This window comes from Molossus molossus, unplaced genomic scaffold, assembly GCF_014108415.1.
Source record: "Molossus molossus isolate mMolMol1 unplaced genomic scaffold, mMolMol1.p scaffold_m16_p_6, whole genome shotgun sequence".
In the NCBI taxonomy this organism is placed as follows: domain Eukaryota; kingdom Metazoa; phylum Chordata; class Mammalia; order Chiroptera; family Molossidae; genus Molossus; species Molossus molossus.
This window is the reverse complement of record NW_023425399.1, coordinates 2846449-2867066: the sequence shown is the minus strand read 5'-3', so window position 1 is coordinate 2867066 and position 20618 is coordinate 2846449. Positions and strand designations below refer to the sequence as shown.

The following is a 20618-nucleotide window of genomic DNA, read 5'->3' as shown; positions in this document are numbered from 1 at the left end:
CCCGCCCCGCCCCAGCCTCCTGCTTGGGCAGAGGCACGCGGGGGGCGGGGCCGCGCGCGCGCTCTCCGCCCCGCCGTGCGCCTGCGCCGCATTCGCGCGCTTGCTCGCGGGAGAGGATGGCGGGGAACGCGCCGGGCGCCATCATGGACGAGGACTACTTCGGGAGCGCGGCCCAGTGCGGCGACGAGGCGGACGGCGGCCAGGTAAGGGGGGGCCGGGGGCCCGCCCCGCCGCGCAGGCCCCGCGGCCACCGAGCGGTGCAGACGCGGCGCGCGCCGGCCCGCCCCCGCCCACCCCGGCGGGGCCCGCCCCTCACGCCCGGCCGCCGGCGTTGCGCAGGCGCGTGTGGGCCCCGCTGCCCAGGCGGCGAGCGGGTGCGGGGGGCGGGTCCCAGCCTGACTCCCGGAGACTCGCCGACCTCTGACCTGGCTCAGTGCCCCCAGGTCCTTGGTCGCCACTGACACTTATCAAGCTGCCCGTCACCCACGTGGTCCGAGGAGCCGAACTTGGCGCTGGTTCGGTGTTGGGAGCACCCGGTCCAGGATGCCACAGCGCTAGTCACGTGGCGCCCTGGGGGCCGAGAGCCCGGCGCTCCGGGGCCACCGGCCCGGGCCCTCGCGTGTGGACGGCTCTCCGCGCTTGCGCAGGAGGCAGGGCAGAGCCGGCCCGTGCCCCGCTGACCCCAGGGCCGTGGCCACGACCCCAGGGCCCTGGCCACGACCCCAGGGCTGCCCCGACCCCCAGGGCTTCACCGGTGCGAGGGGCGGGCCAGGTGACTTCCCACGGTCAAGGGAGGTGGTGGGGGGTGGCATGGCCGAGCTCGGGAAGGGCTTGCCAGGCCCCTTTTTGTGACCCAAATCCTGAGCCCTGGGGGCCGTGTTTGCAAGGTGTGGTGAAGCCCAGGAGGTGGAAGCTAAGGGCTACTGAAATGCGGGCCTTTGGTCTGGCTGGAGGTGGCCCATCAGGGTGGCGAGAGGGGAGACGGGCCAGGTGAGCCACTGGAGGGTGGAGGTCACGCTCCAGGGCTCCAGGGTGATGTGTCCTCTGACCAAGACCCGTCAGTGGCGGCTTATGAAGATGGCTGGGGCCCTGGCAGGTGGCTCAGCTGGTTGGAGCCAAAAGTACACCCAAAGGTTGGAGGTTTGATTGCTGTCAGGGCACATACTCAGGTTGGAGATTTGATCTCATGTGGCGGTGCATACGAGAGGCAGCCCATCAATGTTGCGCTCTCGCTCCTCCTCCCTCTCTCTAGAACCAGTAATAATAATAATAAAACATATCTTGGGTGAGGATTAAAAAATAGTAATTAAGGTAAAGATGCCTGTGCATCCCTGTGAAGTGATCAAGAGGCAGGAGGAGGCAGAACCATGAGGCGCAGGTTGCTCCTGGGGCAGCACAGAGCAGGAGGGAAGGACGGGGAGCAGGGCCCCACGGGACTGGCCAGCCAGGGAGGGGACTGACGGTCTCTGGGACCAGGCTGTGGGGCAGAGGGAGGGAGGAGAGATTGGGGAGGATGCCTAAGTTTGTGGGTTTGGAGTAACAGGTACATATGGGGTCCTCTACTAAAGTATAGGTTGTAGGGAAAAGATCTGTGTAGAGGGAAAAGGTGAGGTCAGTTTGAGATCGAATGAGTTTGGAATACTGTGGGGCATCTGCACGGAAATGAGAATAGACTTGAACACTTGAGTCTGGAGGAAGAAGAGATATCCATCCATCAGTCAGTTGACCCAGGCTCAATTCTAGACTTAAGTGCGGGGAGGTGGCAAGGCCGGACAGAAGATGGAGGAGGCGGGAAGAGGGTCCAGGGTGAAGCCCAAGACTCAGACATGAGGAGGAGCCTCAGGGCGAATCCTGTCTTCCTTCACAGCCTGGTTCCTGGTTTCCCATCAGACATGGTCTCAGAGGGGACTCCCTGGTCTCCACTGGGGTGGGCTGGCTTTTCTGTCCTATAAGTACCGTGCGCTAACCGCGCCGCTGGAGCTTCTAGGGCTGACTTTCTGTTAACGCCCAGGTGGTCAGTATTTTAGGCTGCACGGGTCTCTGTCACAGCTACTCAACCCTGCTGTTCTAGGGGGAAAGTAGTCACTACATTGTTAAAAAATGGGGGTGGCTGTTGTTCTAATACAATTTTATTTTCAAAAACAAGAGGAGGCTAGATTTGGCTGTGGGCCACAGTTCGCCGAGCCCTGGCCCAGCTATTGCTCTACCTTAGAGTCAGTTGCATGGAGGGTGGTCTCTGCGACTAGTCTGAACCGTTGGTGGAAAGAGACATACCTTGTCTTCTGTTTTCCTAAGTGTCCTGGGTATAAGCACAGTGCTCGGTGCATAGTTAGTATTGAGAAAGCACATGCTTGTTAATGAGGACGACGGCGTGAAAGCTGGACAGACCCGGGGGTCATTCGGTCCATGTTCATCATGTCCTCGTCCTGCTTTGTCCTTGGATTCAGTAATGGGCTTAAGGTCCTTTCCCTGCAGAGTGGGGACTGGAATCCAGCCAGGCCTGCTGATTCGAAGCCAGTCAGTGGTCTTTGCTTTCCAACAGCAGGGTGGTGGTGTGTGCCTTCAGGAATCACTGCGCTGACCAATAGGAAAGCGTGAAATGGCACATACAAAACAACAGTAGGAAAACAGTACTAGTGACTGTCTGTTGAACTCTTACTAAATGTCAGGTCCTGTGCTTGGGTCTTCCAGAGGTTAGCTCGTGGGCTCCTCACAACAGCCCGGAGGGAGTAGTGCTGTGACGTCCTGCGTTCAACAGGGAAGTGAGGTGGCTTGTGTGACACAGGTTCTCCACGGTGGAGTCCAAGACAGACCCACTGGGTGTGGCTCTGGATCCCGTTTTCTTAGCCACTCAGCACTGTCCAGCCGCCCCATGAGAGTCTCATGGGGTCACATGTCGTGATGCATGTGGAACACTTGGGAGGGACAGTGTGAGGCGTTCAGTGGACCCAGGAGCGTCGTCGTGACGAGGACTGCTCACCAGCAGGAGGACGAGTTTGGAGAAGGAGAGGACGACGCAGAGGTGCAGCAGGAGTGCCTCCACAAGTTCGCCACCCGGGACTACATCATGGAGCCCTCCATCTTCAACACCCTCAAGAGGTGGTTTGCATGGGGGGGGGGGGGCGGTAATCTAGAGAAGGTAACAGACCTGGAAGATGACCCGTAAAGTAAGGATAATGTGTTATTGGAATGGAAGGCTTCTAGGGGTCCCCTCCATACTTAAAAAGCTTAATAACCTGTCTTCCTCCTTACTACCTCCCTGCTGTCATCCATCCCCATCCTGTCTATATTCATGTTAGTATGAGACTGTTTGTTACTTTTTCTAGGTATTTTCAGGCAGGAGGGTCTCCAGAGAACGTGATCCAGCTCTTGTCCGAAAACTACACCGCTGTGGCCCAGACTGTCAACCTGCTGGCCGAGTGGCTCATTCAGACAGGTGCTTTGCGGGTGGCCCCTTGTCCTGGCTGCTCATCACCCCCTGCCCTCTTTTTTTGGATCATTATAGTGCCGATAAATTGGCAAGCTGCTTTGTTCCCGATTGTAAGACTTAAGGGAGTCAGAACTGAACTTCTTTCCTGTCTGCCTGATTCTTTTTTTTTTTAATCTTCACCTGAGGACATTTTTTGTTCAGATAGAGTGGGAGGGGGAGAGAGAGAGAGAGAGAGAGAGAAACATCGATGTGAAAGGGACACCAGTGGCTGCCACCCACACGACCAACCAGGGCTGGGGACAAACTACAACCGAGGTACATGCCCTTAGCGGGAACCGAACCCGGGTCTCTGGACCACAGGCTGATGCTCTAACCACTGAGCAAAACCGGCCAGGGCTCTGCCTGACTCTTCTTTGTGATCCAGTAGCCGAGGCCCCAGACGGCCCGCCGAGGTGGCTCGTGGGCGGGGCGGCCCTCCCTGCGTGCTGAGGTGGCTCGTGGGCGGGGCCCTCCCTGCGTGCTGAGGAACGACAGGACGGCCGTGTGTGCTGGTGCCATTGGGAGAGGTCTGGGCGAGCCGACGATGGACAGTTCAGGGCAAGGATGGTTGTGCTTTCAGCGAGTGTGGTCAGAGTGGAGCCCGGCAGGCAGTCACTGAGTACTTTCTGGAAATGAGTCCACGCATGGCAGTCACAGTGATGAGACATGAGTGTCCCCTGGCTGGCACCCGCTCTCTCCTCCTGTGCAGGTCTCTGCCTTTCCAGCCTCCTGCCTGTCTCTTTTGGTCATTAGTCCTTGTTTAGCGAGTTTGAAGTTGTCCCGTCCATGTAGACAAGGTTAGAACGTTCTTGATTCTGCTTTGCTCCTTTTGGTTCTTGCCATTGAATATGATTAATAAGTAGGAATTTTTAGAAGAGGCCCCAAATCCTCAGTTGTCAGAAGCAGTTCTGTGATCTTTGGTTCACGCATAGGCCGGACCTGTCTACTTTCCTGAAGCCACACAGCAATTGAGACGTTGCCTCCCTCCTGCAGGTGCTGAGCCTGCGCAGGTGCAGGAGACCGTGGAGAATCACCTGAAGAGCTTACTGATCAAACACTTTGACCCCCGGAAAGCAGACTCTATTTTTACTGAAGAAGGAGAGGTGAGGGGTCTTTTCTTCTTCCGATACTAGTTCCTAGGGTCTTTTGCTAATTCCGTGTGTAAGTGGAGCGTGGTATGTTCTGTGAGAAATGTAAGAGGTGGTGTGAGACAAGTGCATCGAGCCGGGGCCGCCCTTTAGATGCACACTTGGTCTAGTGAGGGGAGGCACACAGGTGCCAGCTCCAGAGGGGGCACCGCAGAGTCGCACGTCCCGTTTCGTGCTGACTCGGGGCACAGGCCCTTCGGGTGGGGTGGGTATCCTCCGAAGAGCAGGTGCCGGGCGGGGCCGTGTGCAGGAGGTCTGGGAGGACACCTGGGAGGGGGATGGGCAGTGGTGGGCCGTGTGCAGGAGGTCTGGGAGGGAGATGGCTGGAGGGGGCCACGGGATCTGTGATGCTTGTCTGGTCCCCAAAGGCGAGTGGAAAGGACGCGGGTGGGAGGGGCCCAGATGACAGTGCGATTGTCAGAAAGTTTCAGCCGTGGCATCGCACAGTCTGCAAACCGCAGTGCCTCTCACTGGAGCCCCTGGAGCCCTGCCACCCGCAGCCAGTGTCCCGGAGCAGCCTGTGGGGAGCCTTGGCACGGAGGGCTGGAGGGCTCAGTGCAGCGCCGCAGCCACGCAGGGGAGAGCTGAGTCCCCTCAGCATGGCGCGTCACGGGCGACGGCAGAGCCACCGGCGCTGTCTCAGTGGCCTGCCCTCTGTGTGCTCAGGCGCACAGCCGACGCAGTAGGCGGTCGCCGCGGGGCGCGCTGCTCCTGTGCCCGCGCTACTGCAGTCCTGGGCCTCCGGGGGCCTCCGCTGCCCTGTGGCGGCAGCAGCTCGGCTGCGGCCCCTCCGGTGCTCCCAGGGCTCTGCTCACACCTGCGCGGTCCTGTGACTGTTCAACAGCCGTCTGCACTGACGCCGACACGGCCTCGTCTCTCACTGTCCTTCTGTCTGTCTGTTGACAGACCCCCGCTTGGCTCGAACAAATGATCGCGCACACCACATGGAGAGATCTTTTCTACAAACTGGCCGAAGCCCATCCAGACTGTTTGATGCTTAACTTCACTGTTAAGGTAGGAGAGGCCAGTCAGGGAAAAGACAAGTGTTTGTGAGCGGTGGCGGTTCTGGTCGGTCGGGGGTGGCTGGTCTTTCTCCTTTGAAGGACCACATTGGCTTTTTTGCTGAACTCCTCATCTTCACTTCAGCATGCCTCACGCCGAGAAAGAATTTGTGTGTGTGCTTTTGGATCAGCATGTCTGGTGTTTTTCGGATTTGGTAGGGACATTTTATGGAGTGCGTTGTGTCCCGAGAGGGGCCTTGAGGAATGCTGGTCTGTCTGCTCCATCTCACTCACAGGGAACCCGAGCCGGGGGAGCCGGCCTCAAGCCCAGTGGGGGCGCGGGGGCAGAGGAAAGGTGTGAGCCCCAGACCAGTGCCTCCTGGCCTCTCACCATGACACGCGGCCAGTGTCCTGTGCATGTGCACGTGTGCTCACCCCTTGTTGACACTGTTGCGCTGCTGCTTTGTATGCCGTAGCTCATTTCCGATGCGGGGTACCAAGGGGAGATCACCAGCGTGTCCACAGCTTGCCAGCAGCTGGAGGTGTTCTCTAGAGTACTTCGTACCTCTCTGGCTACGATTTTGGACGGAGGAGAAGAAAACCTTGAAAAAAATCTTCCCGAGTTTGCCGTAAGTTCTTTTGATCCCAGATTGGAAGGAGGCAGTTGGGTGGAGCCTCTTCAGTGTGAAACACTCCTTTCCTCTGGAGACATCCGGGTGGAGCTCCCTCCAAGGGGACTTCCTGCAGGAGAGCCGAGAGCCGAGGGCGCCTGCTCTCTGCCGCCCGGTGCTCCACGTGCTCCATCCGTTTTCCAGAAGATGGTGTGCCACGGGGAGCACACGTACCTGTTCGCCCAGGCCATGATGTCCGTGCTGGCCCAGGAGGAGCAGGGGGGCTCCGCGGTGCGCAGGATCGCCCAGGAGGTCCAGCGCTTCGCCCAGGAGAAGTGAGCCAGTGTTTGTGCTCCCCTCGTCTCGCTTGGTGCCCCCCAGGCCCCCGTGCCCTGCTTCCATAACCGCAGACTGGGGGCCTCTGCGGAGGCGGGTGGCCGGGCTGCGTGCCGAGGGCTGGCTTCCTGGAGCGCCGCTCAGCGGGCAGTTGAAGTGCTCGACGCCCCTTCAGCTCCGGGGTGGGCGGGCCTGTGTTTTCATGAGCTGGGTTTATCGGCAGCAAATCAGACTGGTCTGGAAATGGCTGTGTGTTAGTCCGACTGTAGTGGCCCATGCTGCAGAGCAAGATGAGCTCTGGTCTGAGTTCTGCGCGAGCATCCTGACACGGTGGGCAGGAGGGGTGCAGCTCCTTTTGGGAAGTCTGCGAGCTGTGTGGGAACTCTCCTTCCCCACGAGCTCCACGTGTTTGCGTGGGTCAGTCAGAGGACCGGTGAAAGGCAGAGATAGGAAAAACCTGTCAAAACATTAAATGAGAAAGGGGAGGGAGGGGTTATTAACGATCTGTTGCACCTTATTAACAGTGGGATGTATCATTGTTTTCATCAAGAGGCCACGATGCCAGTCAGATCACGCTGGCGCTAGGCACGGCCGCCTCGTACCCTCGGGCTTGCCAGGCCCTCGGGGCCATGCTGTCCAAAGGAGCCCTGAACCCAGCCGACATCACAGTCCTGTTCAAGATGTTCACAAGCATGGACCCGCCTCCTGTTGAGCTCGTAAGTGGCTTTTCCTTTCTGCCGCGGAGCAGGACACCCCCAGTGCCGACTGGAAGGGTGATTTTGGAAAGTCTGGGTACAAATTCCCATTGACATGTTCTTTTGCTCTGGCTGGCTTCCCCATGCCCATGGAGCCCACACACCTTGGAGCCCACACACCCACACACACGGGCCCCGCTGCCCTGGGCGCGCATGGACCTGCCTGCTGCCTCTCCTGCCGGCCCAACGCCGTGTGTTCCCTGCAGATCCGGGTGCCGGCCTTCCTGGACCTGTTCATGCAGTCGCTCTTCAAACCCGGCGCCAGGATCAACCAGGACCACAAGCACAAGTACATCCACATCCTGGCGTACGCGGCCAGCGTGGTGGAGACCTGGAAGAAGGTGCTGCCGGGGGCACGAGCACCCCCCTCCCCGTTGGGAATTCTGGCCGAAAGAAATCCTGAGCCCGTCTGGTGTCAGAAATGTCTTGTCTAGTGTATTCATACCAGTGCTAAAAAAGCCTCAGGAAGGTGTGCAGAACATCTCTGCTCCTTCTTCAAACTATAGCTCGAAGTTTGTGACTCAAGGAGACCTTTGTCCTGAGCCGCACACACCAGTCCCCTTGGTTTGCACGCTCTGCTGTGGGGCTGGGAGTGACAGTTACATGGACCCCTGGCTTCAGAGGAGGGAGAGGGTCCGCAGGGAGAAGGGGCTCCTAGCAGGTCGCCCCAGCTGCTGGACATGTGCTCCATGCAGCTCACGCCTGGGGTGTCTTTTCAGAACAAGCGGGTGAACATCAACAAGGATGAGCTGAAGTCGACCTCCAAGGCGATTGAGACCGTCCACAGCCTGTGCTGCAACGAGAACAAAGGGGCCTCTGAGCTGGTGGCCGAGCTGAGCACTCTCTACCAGTGCATTCGGTGAGCCGACAGCACCTCGCCCTCAGCTCCGTCCTCCGGTGGGGAGGCAGCCTGGCTTTCCTAGGAAAGGCTCAAAAACCCCCAGGAGCTTGAGAGAGACTTATCTTACGTATTTTTTGTTGGCGTGTATATAGAGAACTTGAAGGTGTTTTAGCTGCGTAATTTTCAGGTGGTCCTCAGCAGAAGTCTGTTTGTTCATGAATTAAACTACACCAAGGAAGGCCAGCCAGAGTTATGAAAATTGACTTGGAGAGGAGGGTCTATTTACAGTCAAAGTTAGACCAACATTTATGCCAGTCATGTCTGTAAGAATTCACTAGAAGAGCTTCCAAACGGTGTTCTCTTGGGCACTTGAATCTCTCCCGTTAGCCTGTGCTATAGGACAGGGAGAGGGTTTGCTAAGGAACATGGACCTCAGCCCGCCGCCGCTGCCCTGGGTTTGCAGGGATGCCGGCCGTCAGGCACGGAGGAGGGTCAAGGAGCCCAAGGCTGATGCGCTTCCTCACCGCACGGCAGGACGCGCAGTCTCCTCCCTCACGGATGGGCATCTCCGTGCAGAGCGTGTGAAGAATTGATGGGTAGACTGACCTTGTCTGGTTTTGGCGTCTGTTTTCGGAAAGACGTTGAAGGAGCTCCGTGCCTTCCTGCCGGCAGGTTCCCAGTGGTGGCGATGGGCGTGCTGAAGTGGGTGGACTGGACCGTGTCAGAGCCGCGGTACTTCCAGCTGCAGACGGACCACACCCCGGTGCACCTGGCGCTGCTGGATGAGGTAGGCCGGGGCCACGCCGGCTAACGCCCACCGTGTGGGTGCTGCCACTCGGAGGGAACGAGCAGGCTGGAGGCTAATGCACAGAAACCAGAGCGGTGCCTCCCACCAGCTCTTAGGGGACGGTGCCGTCGGACACATTCAAGGACCTGCCGCGCTGTCTGTGCCTGTGTCCAGCACACCAGTGACTGGAGATACTGTCATCAAAGCGAGTTATTCTTATTCTAAAAGAGGATTTTCTTTTGAGGACCTTGTTTCATTGACTGGCTGGCTGAGATTTATCAGTGCAGCACCGGCCCGGGCAGCGCAGGGCACTGCTGCCAGGGTGAGCCGTCTGCTGGCCGTGGCAGTGCTCTTTGTTGCTGGCGAGGAGCCCGGGCCACCCTTTGAGCTCAGCAGGTTTCTTGGCTTTTTTGCAGATCAGCACCTGCCACCAGCTCCTGCACCCCCAGGTCCTGCAGCTGCTCGTGAAGCTCTTTGAGACGGAGCACTCCCAGCTGGACGTAATGGAGCAGGTGAGCGGCAGGGTCTGCGGGGCGGCCGGCAGCGGGCCCCCTCTGGGGTCTGCGGGGCGGCCGGCAGCGGGCCCCCTCTGGGGTCTGCGGGGCGGCCGGGAGCGGGCCCCCTCTGGGGTCTGCGGGGCGGCCGGCAGCGGGCCCCCTCTGGGGTCTGCGGGGCGGCCGGGAGCGGGCCCCCTCTGGGGTCTGCGGGGCGGCCGGGAGCGGGCCCCCTCTGGGGTCTGCGGGGCGGCCGGCAGCGGGCCCTCTCTCACTCTGTCCCCTCTTGCAGCTTGAGTTGAAGAAGACCCTGCTGGACAGGATGGTGCACCTGCTGAGTCGAGGTTACGTACTTCCTGTTGTCAGTTACATCCGAAAGTGTCTGGAGAAGCTGGACACTGACATTTCACTCATTCGCTATTTTGTAACCGAGGTCAGCAACACGTCATTTGTTTCACGTTTTGTACCTTACAGTGCCCTTCGGTTTGACTGAGTGCATTTGTCCCTAACCCGAGAACTGCTCTGATAGCTGTGCCGGTGCTGGTGACATGGGTGCCAGTCTCCCAGCCCCCGACCTGCTGCACTGCTGAGCCCGCTCCTCCCCGGGCCCAGTGCTGGGCACTGCCTCTGTTGCGGGGCGCGCTGGGGTTGCTCCAGACTGGACGGCAGTGCAGCAGCCCTGGCGCCACGCTGCTCGCGGGCGTGCGGGAGGCGTGACCTGCTGTCTCCTCCCAGGTGCTGGACGTCATCGCCCCTCCCTACACCTCTGACTTCGTGCAGCTCTTCCTGCCCATCCTGGAGAATGACAGCATCGCGGGCACCATCAAGACGGAGGGCGAACACGACCCCGTGACGGAGTTTATAGGTGGGCTGGGCGCGTCCCTCCGCTGCGGTGTAGGTGTGGTTTCTAACCTCCCCCTTCTAGCTTGTGACTGCCTGTCCCCCCGTCTGTTCCAGCTCACTGCAAGTCCAACTTCATCCTGGTGAACTGACCACTCCGGAGCCGGGCAGAACATTCCAGACCAGGATGGAGTGCGCCTTCTAGACTGAAGGAACGTTCTCGGGAGGGGATGGAGGCTTTGTGAAGGGAGGCTGCCCGCAGGGTCAGTGGAAGGCTGGCCCGCGCCGTGCCTGCTGGGCAGCCCACTTAGTCCTCCCCCTGTGGGCTGGGCTCCCGTCCCGCCCGCGGTGGGGGGAATTCGGAACGGACACTAAATGACTGCTCGCCAAGCTGACTTACGTTTGCTCACGAGAACCCGATGAGTTCTTTTATTTCATTGTTTTAATTTCCCAAGAACCAATAAAACCTTCCCACTGGGTTGGAAAGAGTGGCCCGTGTCTGTCTGTGTGTGGCTGTCGTGTGAAGAAGGCACGCTCAGGCTCCGTCCTCTGGTGAAGTCCCGGGTTTTATTCATCACCTGGGCAGCTTGAAACTGCCGTCCCCTCCCCCCCCCTCCTCCCAAGGTGACAAAAGAATGGTGGTAGGTTCACATCACAGACCACAGTTGCCAAGGAAATACCAAGCCGTCAGTCGGAGAGAGTGGAGGCGACATGGTGGATGTCTTGCGATCACATCTTGTGCAGGTCGAGGCTCCCTCCAGTCCTGCAGGGGACCCGCCCTGCGCTGGTGTCTGCGTCCTGGGACTCTGCCCGGGGATGTGCTCGGCCAGGACCGAGTCCGTCCGTCCTCAAGACGGGCGCCCTCGGTGTTCAGCCCTCGCCGGCCGGACAGCAGTGCGGCTTCGTGGGCAGCCCCCAGATCCTCCAAACCACGGCAGTGTCCCCCCACCCCCCAGGGCCCCTCTGGTCATGGTTCATGATGCTGCCTCAAGAGCTGCTCCCGTGAGACCTCTGCCTCAAACGACGACGTCCCCGAAGGAGCAGCTGTTCTCGATAGCAAGGTTGTACTCCGCGCCCTTCCCGCCTCTGTAGGTGCTGGTCACGATCCGCATCCAGCCACGCTCGCCCTGCGACAGCGGGAGCTCGGTCAGCCCCTGGGCCGAGCCCCCAGCATGCAGACCGCCCGCCACTGCCCACTGCACCCCTTCCAGGCAGGACCCTGCTTGCAATGCCCCTGGGGAATCTTCCGGTCAGTAATACTTAACCTGAGGGGGGCACGGCCCTGCCTGCCAAAGCGAACTCACAGAACCAAACGTGGATGCTGTGGCCCAGATGACTGAACTGCCTACTGATTCCTCCTGCAGAGGCCTGGCACCTCGTCACTTTGACAGGGGTCCCTGCCCCCACTCCATAACCACGGGTGTCTGTGTCTTACACCGTCTGTGGGTCATTCGACGTCTTAGAATGAACATTCTGGCAGCCAGTCTATCTCCCCTGGATGTGTGACCCAAACCAAAAGTGTGAGCAAGTGACACAGGACTGCTGAGCGGAGCCAGGACCGACGGGCAGGGTGAGCGGGCCGCGAGGGGTCAGTGAGCTGCCCTGCACTTCCCCTGTGCCCACCACCACCCATCCCCCAGGGACCCCGCCACGCCTGGAGATGGCCTGGTGGTCACTGCTACTGGCACCTGGAGGACGGGCCCAGGGGCTGCTGAATGGCCCCCCCACAGCTCACAGTCACCCCACATCACGTGCCTGCTCGGCCAGAGCCCCTAGCCACAAAGCCGCAGGGGAGTTTCTGTGGGAACACCTTACCCATGGTTCACCCCAGGAGTTCCGGACGATCCAGTACTCGGCCCCCTCGCTGACGCCCCAGCCGGCCACGGAAACGATGTGGTTAATGTAGCTCTGCTCCTGGTACTCCGTGTAGATGCCTCCGGTGTAGTTCACCATCTTTTCTGTGGCCATTATCCCGCAGCTGCGGGGGAGCGGGCACAGGGTCGTGCTTCAGGTGTGAATCAAGGAGGAAGTCAACCGAGGACGCCGGGCAGCTGAGGGCCTGGTGTCTGGCCCCCAGCCCGCGACGCGGCCCGGGGCTGCCCCGCAGCCAGCCCCGCTCACCTGATGGGGCCGTTGGCGTAGATCTCTGCCATCATCTTCGCCCTCCCCGAGACCCGGCCGTAGTCGCCCACCTTCCAGAGGGTGTAGTTCTGGATGGGCTGGCACTCCTTGAACTCCGTGCACGTGCCGCACTGGTTGAACTTGTCACACTCTGGGGGCAGAGTCGACGTGAGGCCTCAGGAACCCGCTGCGTGGGCACCCAGACCCAAGCCCCCGGCTCACTGACCGAGGTCACCTCACCGCCAGGCGCTCCTGCAGCTGCACGGGAGTCAGGACAGGCTCTGGCCCGAGCCTTGGCCAAGAACACCCACCCCCAGCACGCAGTAGGCGCTCAACACAGCCTCGCTTCCTTCTCCTTTAAAGGCCCGAGAAGCCCCGCCCCCAATACGCCACAGCTGAAGAGTGTGGTCCAGTGATTGGCTCTTTTTTTTTTTATCCTCATCCGAGGACATTTTTCCATTTTTTGTTCAGGTAGAGTGGGAGGGAGAGAGAGGAACAGAGAGAGAGAGAGAAACATCGATGTGAAAGGGACACATCGAGTGGCTGCCACCCGCACAACCGACCAGGGCCGGGGACAAACTGCAACCGAGGGACATGCCCTTAGCGGTAACCGAACCCGGGTCTCTCCGGACCGCAGGCCGACGCTCTAACCGCTGAGCCAAACCGGCCAGGGCCAGTGATTGGCTCTTAAGATGACTACTGCTGGCTGGAGAAGAGGCCAATCATTTGGAAAAAATAACGTTTTTTGATTCTTTTGGTTTGAGGTGACATTAAGAATTAGGCGGCTCCCGTGTCACCTATATGGCTGTTATGGTCTCTTATCTGTCCAGGACATGAGACTCCTTAAGGATGAAACTGGCTTGGTGTGTCCTTTGGTCACCAAGGCTATTTACTGCCAAGTCAGGTTCCTGAGGAGTCCCGTCCGCCCGTCACGCTAGGTAGGTCACAGGGGCCTGGCCTGGGCTGGACGAGACCGGTTCGGGGCTGAGCAGGCCGGGGAGGCCCCAGGGCACGCCTGGTCCCTGGCTCCTCGCGGTCACTCCCTCCTCCCTTCATCGGTCCCTCTCGGGCTCTCCGACACCTGGTGCCTTTACCACCAGCGAGACTCACCCAACCAGTCCGGGGGATTCTGTGTGGCTGGGCACTGTGGCCCGGGCGGCAAGCCGAGGGCCCGGCGTGTGGCACGGTGCCTGCCTGCCTCCCCGGTGTGCTTCAGCGGGCACGAGGGCGGGGGTGGGAAAGCACCTGGGCCCCCCTTCCCGTCTCAGAGCCTTGGAATGGTCCCAGCTCTGGTCCAGCCGCGAGGGCGCTCCGACAGGCAGGTGACAACACTGCCAACCCTGGGCTTGGGGCTCAGACCTTTCCAAGGGGAGCCGCCTGCAAGGAGCGTGCCAACTCCAGGGGACTCGGGGCCAGCTGAGGTCTGCTGGTGCAGGCAGGGCCCCCGGGCTCCAGATCCACCTGAATGCACACGGCCCAGGGTCTGGGGTGGGAACTGGGCCAAAGCCAAGTTCTTCCAGTTGGGCCTGCGCTCCGCACCCGGTTCCCGGAAACCTTCCTTGTCCCTGGGTAATGGCCACCTGTGCCTCACAAAGGCCCATGAAACCACCAAGAAGCCAACACGTCAGAACCCCAAACCACCGCCAGCCCCAGGGACACAAGGCTGGAGACACCCCTCGCCAGGTCTTTTCTGGGGGTCTTAACAAGGACTGTGGGCTCCATCCAGCTCCCTGCTCCCCCAAACCCACAGGTTCAAGCCTCCCTTGGTGCCCCAACCAGAGTGAGGAGCCCGGATCGGCTGGCTCAGGCCACCTTTTCCCTGGGAAGAGGGAGGCAGGGCAGACGGGGCCTACCCTGGTCCTTGGCCTGGTAGTTGTTGCAGGTCTCGTCGGGGATGCCGTGCTTGTGGGCGTAGGACCACACCTCCAGGTCATTGCCCCCCTCGCACGAGCCAGCCTCCGCGCAGTCGATGACGTGCTGCACAGACAGGAGGGTGGAGGGCCACGCCCCCTTCCTCTTGATGTTGATCCGATCTGCAAGGGAGCACAGTGGGAATCAGCGCCCACGGGGGTCAGCGCCCACGGGGGTCAGCGCCCACGGGAGTCAGCGCCCACGGGAGTCAGCACCCACGGGGGTCAGCACCCACGGGAGTCAGCGCCCACGGGAGTCAGCACCCGTGGGAGTCAGCACCCACGAGGGTCGGTGCCGTGGGAGTCAGTGCCCACGGGGATCAGCGCCCACGGGGATCAGCGCCCGCGGGAGTCAGCGCCCACGGGGATCAGCGCCCACGGGGGTCAGCACCCGCAGGAGTCAGCGCCCACGAGGGTCAGCGCCGTGGGGGTTAGCGCCCACGGGGGTCAGCGCCGTGGGGGTTAGCGCCCACGGGGGTCAGCACCCAGCTCGCCCAGGTGCTGCGGCGGCCACCCTGCCCCTCTCCGGCGGCCACCCTGCCCCTCTCCGGCGGCCACCCTGCCCCTCTCCGGCGGGCCTTCTCCAGAGCCTCGGCTCTCCAAAGCAGTCTCCCCTGCACTGTTCCTGCCCACACCACCGACTGGAAGCAGCATGTGGGGGGCCTGTCTACCCAGCCCGAGATGCCCGTGATGCCCGTGAATGCCTGTTGAGGAGCTGGAAGGGCCAGGGCAGGAGGGCACCTCCGTGAGCCCGTCCAGCCCAGGACCACCAGGCAGTGAGTGGAAGGCCAACAAACCCTGGTGGGGAGGCTGGCAGGGGCCCACACCCGCTCTGGACAGCCAGGGAGAGTCACAGGTGGTCACCGCACCCACCTGGCCCACAGACCTGCAGCCAACCCTACTCCAGTCCCCACGTCCCACTTCCACTGTCCCGAGGTGATCTCAGCTGCCCGCCCGCCAGGCTACCTCCTCCAGCTCAGAGCCCTCCACAGCCCCTCCGGGCATCTCCTCCTCCTACAGCCCAGACCCTCCTCAGCTTCTAGGCAGAGGTCCATGTGGTGGGGACAAAGGACGATAAGCAAATGTCATTGTGCAAGTATGAAGCAGGAAGTGATTGAGCAAAACGAGGGAGAGGCTTCGGGGTGGGGGCAACAGGTGCAGAGGGTGGCATCTCTGGACAGGAGGGTCTGGGGGAGCCGGGTCCTGGCGGGAGATGGTCCCTCCAGTGCTCCAGCCCGTGGCATCCAAGCTGGGTCCCCACACGAGCCAGGGACCAAGGCAGACCAAGGAAGGGTTTTGTTTGATCTGCGTGAAATCCTAGGGGTTTCCGGCAGAACAGAAACATGACCCGACCTGGGTTTGACCAGGCTCAGTCCAGCTGCTTGTGACCAGCCGCAGGGAGACCAGCCCAGCGGCTCCGGGACAAGGCCAGGTGCTGGATGTGGGGGTTCAGGCTGAGGTGTCCCGGTGGAGGGGGAAGATGTGGAGGAATTCGCGAGATACTCTGATTTTGAATAGACAAGATGTCGCAGGACTGTACGAGGGACAGGAAACAGGAATCGGGCGTGACTCGAGCTTTGGCCTGGGTGACGGGGAGGATGGTGTTTTCCCTGAGCTCACTCAGCTGGGGAGAACCAAGGGGAACCGGGTGGGGGTGCGGCTGGAAAAGGGGTTCTAGGGAACGTAAGCTCACGGTGAGCTGATCGCACGCTCCCAGCGGGCAGGTGACGGCGGGCGGACGAGACTCACTGCAGTAAGGCCCTGACTCGTGCCATAAGCCGGCCCTGTCCATCGTCCCGAGCATCCGAGGAACACACTGCTTTCGGGTCCCCTCCAGGGAAACCACCGCGGGAGAGCCCCGTGACTGGTCCCTCAGCTCCCTGCAGCGGCGCCACAGCCCCTCCTCAACCACCAGGGCAGGGAGAAGTGAAACCCCTCTGGAGCCTCCGAGATGTGGCTTCCTGGTAACTGTCTCGTCTGGGCTCAAATAAACCCCTACAGACTGTGCTAGAGGTTTGGACGTTCTCTCCTCCCCAGGGGTGAGCTGGCGGTGGGAAGGATGGGTACTCGGTCTGAACAGATGAGGTCTGCGGGGTGGCAGGTGTCCCAGCGAGGGGGGCGTGGGCGGGCGGCGTAAAGCCCAGGGACAGTTCGGGCGGAGGCTCAGTCCTGGGACCTGGGTTCACTGGTGACCCTGGAGGACGGGAGCCGGAGGAGGTGGGCCGTGCCGAAAGGGTCCCACGGGGAGGAGAGGAAGCACAGCCCACAGGTGGAGGCCCTGGCTGACCACGGCCCTGCCGCCACGGTGGCCCCTTGCTGGCGACCTTGGCAGGGATGCTGCCCATGCCGTGAGGCTGCAGTGGGCTCAAGGATGGAGAAGAGGAAGCAGGGAGCCCAGCAGGGGCAGCAGGTGGGCTGAGCGCCGGCCCCTGCTCTGCTCACAGTGACGGCCAAGCCTGAGCACAGGCAGGGGGTCTTGGCAAAGGAGTCACACCTTTGACGCCCAGGGACTGGGAGGAAGGCAGACACGACGGCCAGCTGCACTGGCGGCAGCTGGGCCAGGCACCCATGGAAGTCCCCTTCTGGGGGCTTCTGTTTTCTCAGTGAGAGAGGAGGGACCGCCTGCTGCTGGGGAAAACGTAAGGTTCGAGGAGAACACAGGAGGCGCAGAAGTGTGGCCGGTCGCCCATCTGGAAAGAGACTAGTCCAAGGCGGGCCCCAGCCACCCACTCCCAGGCCCCTGTGCATCTGAGGCCGAATGCAAATCTGGGCACGTGACTCCCTCTCTCAGCTCCTTCAAGCTTCACCAGGCCACTTGGGCAGTCCCCTCCCCTCCCCCGCTGGGGCCCTGCCACAAGGACTTCTCACTTCCTCCCCGGAGCCTGCCACCCCTGCCCGCCTGCCCAACCTTTGCCATGGCCCTCTGCCTTGAGGCTGCCATACCCTGCCTTCCTGGCCCACGTCTCGCGGTGCCCAGTGGCTAACCCTCTGGCACTACCTCCTGCCTCCCAGCTCCCAGAGGCTTCTGCACCTTCACAGAGGCCTCAGCCTACCTGCCCTGCAGGGTGGGTGTGTGCTGCGGTCCCCAAGGTCTCACTAGTCCCCTGAGGTGGGGCAGGGCCACCCAGGAGACCCCGCCAGACGCCACTCCTTCAGCGGGCCTGCCCAGTGAGCTCCGGCGGCGGAGAAGCGCCCCGCCCTCTGGGGCAGCTGCCCAGCGGCAGAGTCCCTTCTCTGAGGACTGCAGTGCTCCTGGGACCCTGCTACCACTGAGGCCGCGGAGCTGCCCTGGGGCCGGCCTCTCCCCTGTCCCTCCTCCCGCTGGCAGATCACAGCAGGGCTCTGCGACCCCTGTCACCCGGTGCTGGCCAGCGGCTAAGGCCCAGAGGAGGAAAGGGGACAGGGCTTAGCGCACCTCAACTGTCAGCTGCTGTCTGAAGGAGTGTCATTTCCCGCCAAGGCACAGGGAGGGGGTTCACTGAGCTGGCATTTCTGGCTCCATCCCAAGTGGCCAGGGTCACAAGTTTTGGGACAGAGAAGGCCCCTGGGAGCCACTGGTTTTAGTGACTCCTGGCACCCACGGGCCCAGGCAGGTCCACCCTGCGGTGGGCGTGGTCCACCTGGGCCACTGGCCTCCTCGGTGGTGGGGGCAGCGGCAGTCAGCTCCCCTGGGTCAGAGTCCTGGGACCTGGGCTGTGGTCGCCCGGTGCCGTCCTGGCCCACGGCCGAGGCCTCGCCCCACCTACCCGCCATGGCGCTGGTGCTGCCGTGGGCCCAGCAGGAGCCGCAGTACTGAGGGATGTGCTGGTTCCGGGTGACGCTGGCATAGTTGACCCCATTCACGCTGCGCCAGTCCCAGCTCTTGGGCAGATCCGATGGGGACAGGTACTCATGAGGCCTCGGGTATGTCCTGGGGAGAGACCACCACCAACAGAGTCAGTACTGGGGCTCCTGGGGCCCCCCCTCCTCCCCAAAATGAGAGGGAGTGGGACCCAGCGCCCAGTCACGTGAGCCCCTCTCACACCGGCCAGCCCCCAAATGCAGGAAGCAGGCTGCGCCCCAAGCTCTGCTCCGGATGCTGGAGGCAGGCACCGCAAATCCCAGGGCTCCAGGGATGTGAAAGAGCAGAGAAACCCCCAAACTGCATTTGACCCTCAAAGGTCAGGGGAGGCAAGGCGCCCCAAGGAGGCGGCAGGGACCCCAGGAGGCGGGAGTGCGCGAAGCCCCGGGAGGGGCCGGCCCCCACCGCGGACCTGCGCCCCAGGCCGGCCAGCTGGTCCCCGCGCAGGGGCCGGTAGCAGCTCTGGCCCGGGCGGAAGTGCAGGCCGGCCCGGGCCGCGCCCGCCAGCAGCAGGAGCAGCAGCAGCGGCAGCGGCCCCGCCGGCCCCGACGACGCCATGATCCCGGCCTGTCCCGTGCGGTCCCGATGCGGATCCTGCGCCGGTGCCCCTCCGCCCGCGCCCCGCCGGCCTCGCGCTCTGGCCCAGGCCCCACCCGGCCCTTAAGGTGGCGGCCCGGTGCCCGGACACACCCCCGGGGCGGGGCGCCCGCTCCTGCCCCGGTGACCCCGGCCACGCCCCGGCTGCCCGGGCAGAGCCTCCCTGAGCCAGCAGCCTGCGCGCCCCGGGCGGGGGAGGGGCCGAAGCCGGGGTCAGGCGCTGAGCGCGCAGCCAGCCCGGGCCAGACCTCGCCACTGGCCACCAGCCACGTGGCTTGGTGGCTGGACCGAGCACATCCTCGTCAGACTTTGAGGGGCCGGGGCGGGCGTGCGGTGGGGACAGTAAGGTCTAAATGTGGATTCTTGAGACCCTTGATGCTGGAGAGGTGCCCCTGTCCCCACATCCCTCCTGGTCCCGGGCCTCCCTGGGAATGGGCAGGGATCTCCCCAAGTCCTGGAGCTGAGCCTCTGTCCCTGGGTTGTGCCCTGGCCTGGCTTTCTGACCCCACTTTGCCAAGGCCCAGGCGCTCTGGGAGCTCGGCCTTCCAGAGGGTCAGTGCCCCCAAGCAGAAACTCCCTGGTGCAGAAACGTCAGTTCTACATTCCAGCTACCAAAGATGCTGGGAGAGATTTCCGGCTGACAAAACTCTTCGCGGTCAAATGCGGAACCAAAAGCAGAAGTGGGGACCCCCGGCCCCGATTTCATAACTGAAGAGTCAGCCCCTCCGGTGCTCCTGCTGCGGTGGGCCTCCGCCTGCAGGGAAAGGGTCGGCACAGGCCTTGGCGGGGGGCTCCCCGTGTGAACTTGAGCTGCCCTCCTAAGGGGGCACCCTCCCCGGGCCCTGGGCCCCTCCCCGGGTCTGTGCCCGGCTGGCCATCAGAAATCAAAACGACTGCCTCCTGGACGTCCAGCAGTTTCTGCGGCCACCCTTGGAAGCGCTGAGGTGCCAGTGGGCCTCAGCAGGGGGGACACCTGTGGGGCAGTGGCCGGCAGGGCGGAAGGAGGCCTCAGGCGGAGCCCAGGCTCTCTCAGCCCAGAGGTGTTCGTCCGTGTTCCTGGAAAGCTGCCCCGGAGCTCAGGGGCAGCCACGCTCCGCCCTTTAATGTGCTCCTCTCCCTGAGAGCCAGCTCCCGGTACCCTTCGCGCCACGCGGTCGTCTGGAGCAGGTGACCTGCAGTCACACAGGGCCGGCTCAGAGGGCGAGCTCCCGGAGCGCGGCGACCCCGGCCTCTGCAGCAGGCCTTCCCGACACGGGCCTCCAGCCGCCAGGGCCGCGGGCAAGGGTCAGGCGGGTGGAAGGTCACACAGCCCTGGGAAAAGCGGCTTAACCAGAGGGAGAGCGGGACATGCTCAGGCTGGTGATGGACAGGACTCCCGGGGCTGAGCCCTGTGGCCCACCAGGGCTTCCCTGGCAGAAGAAGGCAGACTCAGACAGCGATGGGCAAACTGGGCATCAGGGTGGGGAGGGAGTCCAGACACTTGAAACCCCAACTCACAAGGCAGGAAGTGAGTGAGGCCTGGTGTGACCGCTCTGCCCCTTCAGCCCCGGGCGGGCGGGCGGGCGGGACGGTCAGACACGCGGGACCAGGGCCCTGCATGCAGGAACTTGGCTGCGATCAGTGGATGCTGACTGTGAAGAGCAGGGTGGCCGCGGACCAGCGCAAGCCAGGTGTCGGCAGGCAGGTGGACGCCCGAGAGGCCGCTGGCTCGGCTCAGGACGAGGAGGGAGGACCAAGGAACCTGTTGGACGGCCGCCCCGGGGCCTGCTCATCTCTGCCCACAGCACCGCCTGAGCCGCAGCTTGGGGCCTGGAGCAGGCGGCTAGGGCAGGCCCCTGGCTCTCGCTGCTCAGCCTCTGTGGTGCGC

General features: G+C 62.4%; 2 protein-coding genes across 3 annotated transcripts; one reads left to right on the top strand and one right to left on the bottom strand.

Moving 5' to 3' along the window:
* The first annotated feature begins 101 nt into the window (after positions 1-101).
* On the top strand, positions 102-10770 carry NELFCD (negative elongation factor complex member C/D). Of its 2 annotated transcripts, none has more exons than XR_004957052.1 (15): positions 102-203; positions 2984-3099; positions 3327-3436; positions 4463-4572; positions 5524-5631; positions 6095-6247; positions 6434-6564; positions 7116-7281; positions 7527-7661; positions 8040-8179; positions 8834-8948; positions 9365-9460; positions 9735-9786; positions 10178-10307; positions 10400-10770. XR_004957052.1 is itself a non-coding variant. In XM_036244574.1 (15 exons), the coding sequence occupies exons 1-15, from the start codon at positions 117-119 to the stop codon at positions 10432-10434; spliced, it is 1773 nt and encodes a 590-aa protein (XP_036100467.1). In that variant the 5' UTR covers positions 102-116; the 3' UTR covers positions 10435-10770. The 2 variants fall into 2 exon arrangements, 1 of the variants encoding a protein (XP_036100467.1); XM_036244574.1 differs by having other exon boundaries at positions 9735-9875.
* A 60-nt stretch (positions 10771-10830) lies between these two features.
* CTSZ (cathepsin Z) lies at positions 10831-18712 on the bottom strand. Its single transcript, XM_036244575.1, has 6 exons — positions 18567-18712; positions 18060-18223; positions 14257-14436; positions 12404-12554; positions 12098-12260; positions 10831-11409 (listed from the first exon to the last, which is right to left on the bottom strand). The coding sequence occupies exons 1-6, from the start codon at positions 18710-18712 to the stop codon at positions 11299-11301; spliced, it is 915 nt and encodes a 304-aa protein (XP_036100468.1). The 3' UTR covers positions 10831-11298.
* Between the last annotated feature and the right edge of the window lie 1906 nt (positions 18713-20618).

Coding starts and splice junctions, on each gene's coding strand:
- CTSZ (XM_036244575.1), bottom strand. CDS start 18,712: ATGGCGTCGTCGGGGCCGGCGGGGCCGCTGCCGCTGCTGCTGCTCCTG. Junction 18,224..18,566: donor CTGGCCGGCCTGGGGCGCAG/GTCCGCGGTGGG, acceptor GTCTCTCCCCAG/GACATACCCGAGGCCTCATG. Junction 14,437..18,059: donor CAGCACCAGCGCCATGGCGG/GTAGGTGGGGCG, acceptor GCTCCCTTGCAG/ATCGGATCAACATCAAGAGG.
- NELFCD (XM_036244574.1), top strand. CDS start 117: ATGGCGGGGAACGCGCCGGGCGCCATCATGGACGAGGACTACTTCGGG. Junction 3,100..3,326: donor ATCTTCAACACCCTCAAGAG/GTGGTTTGCATG, acceptor TACTTTTTCTAG/GTATTTTCAGGCAGGAGGGT. Junction 5,632..6,094: donor TGCTTAACTTCACTGTTAAG/GTAGGAGAGGCC, acceptor TGTATGCCGTAG/CTCATTTCCGATGCGGGGTA.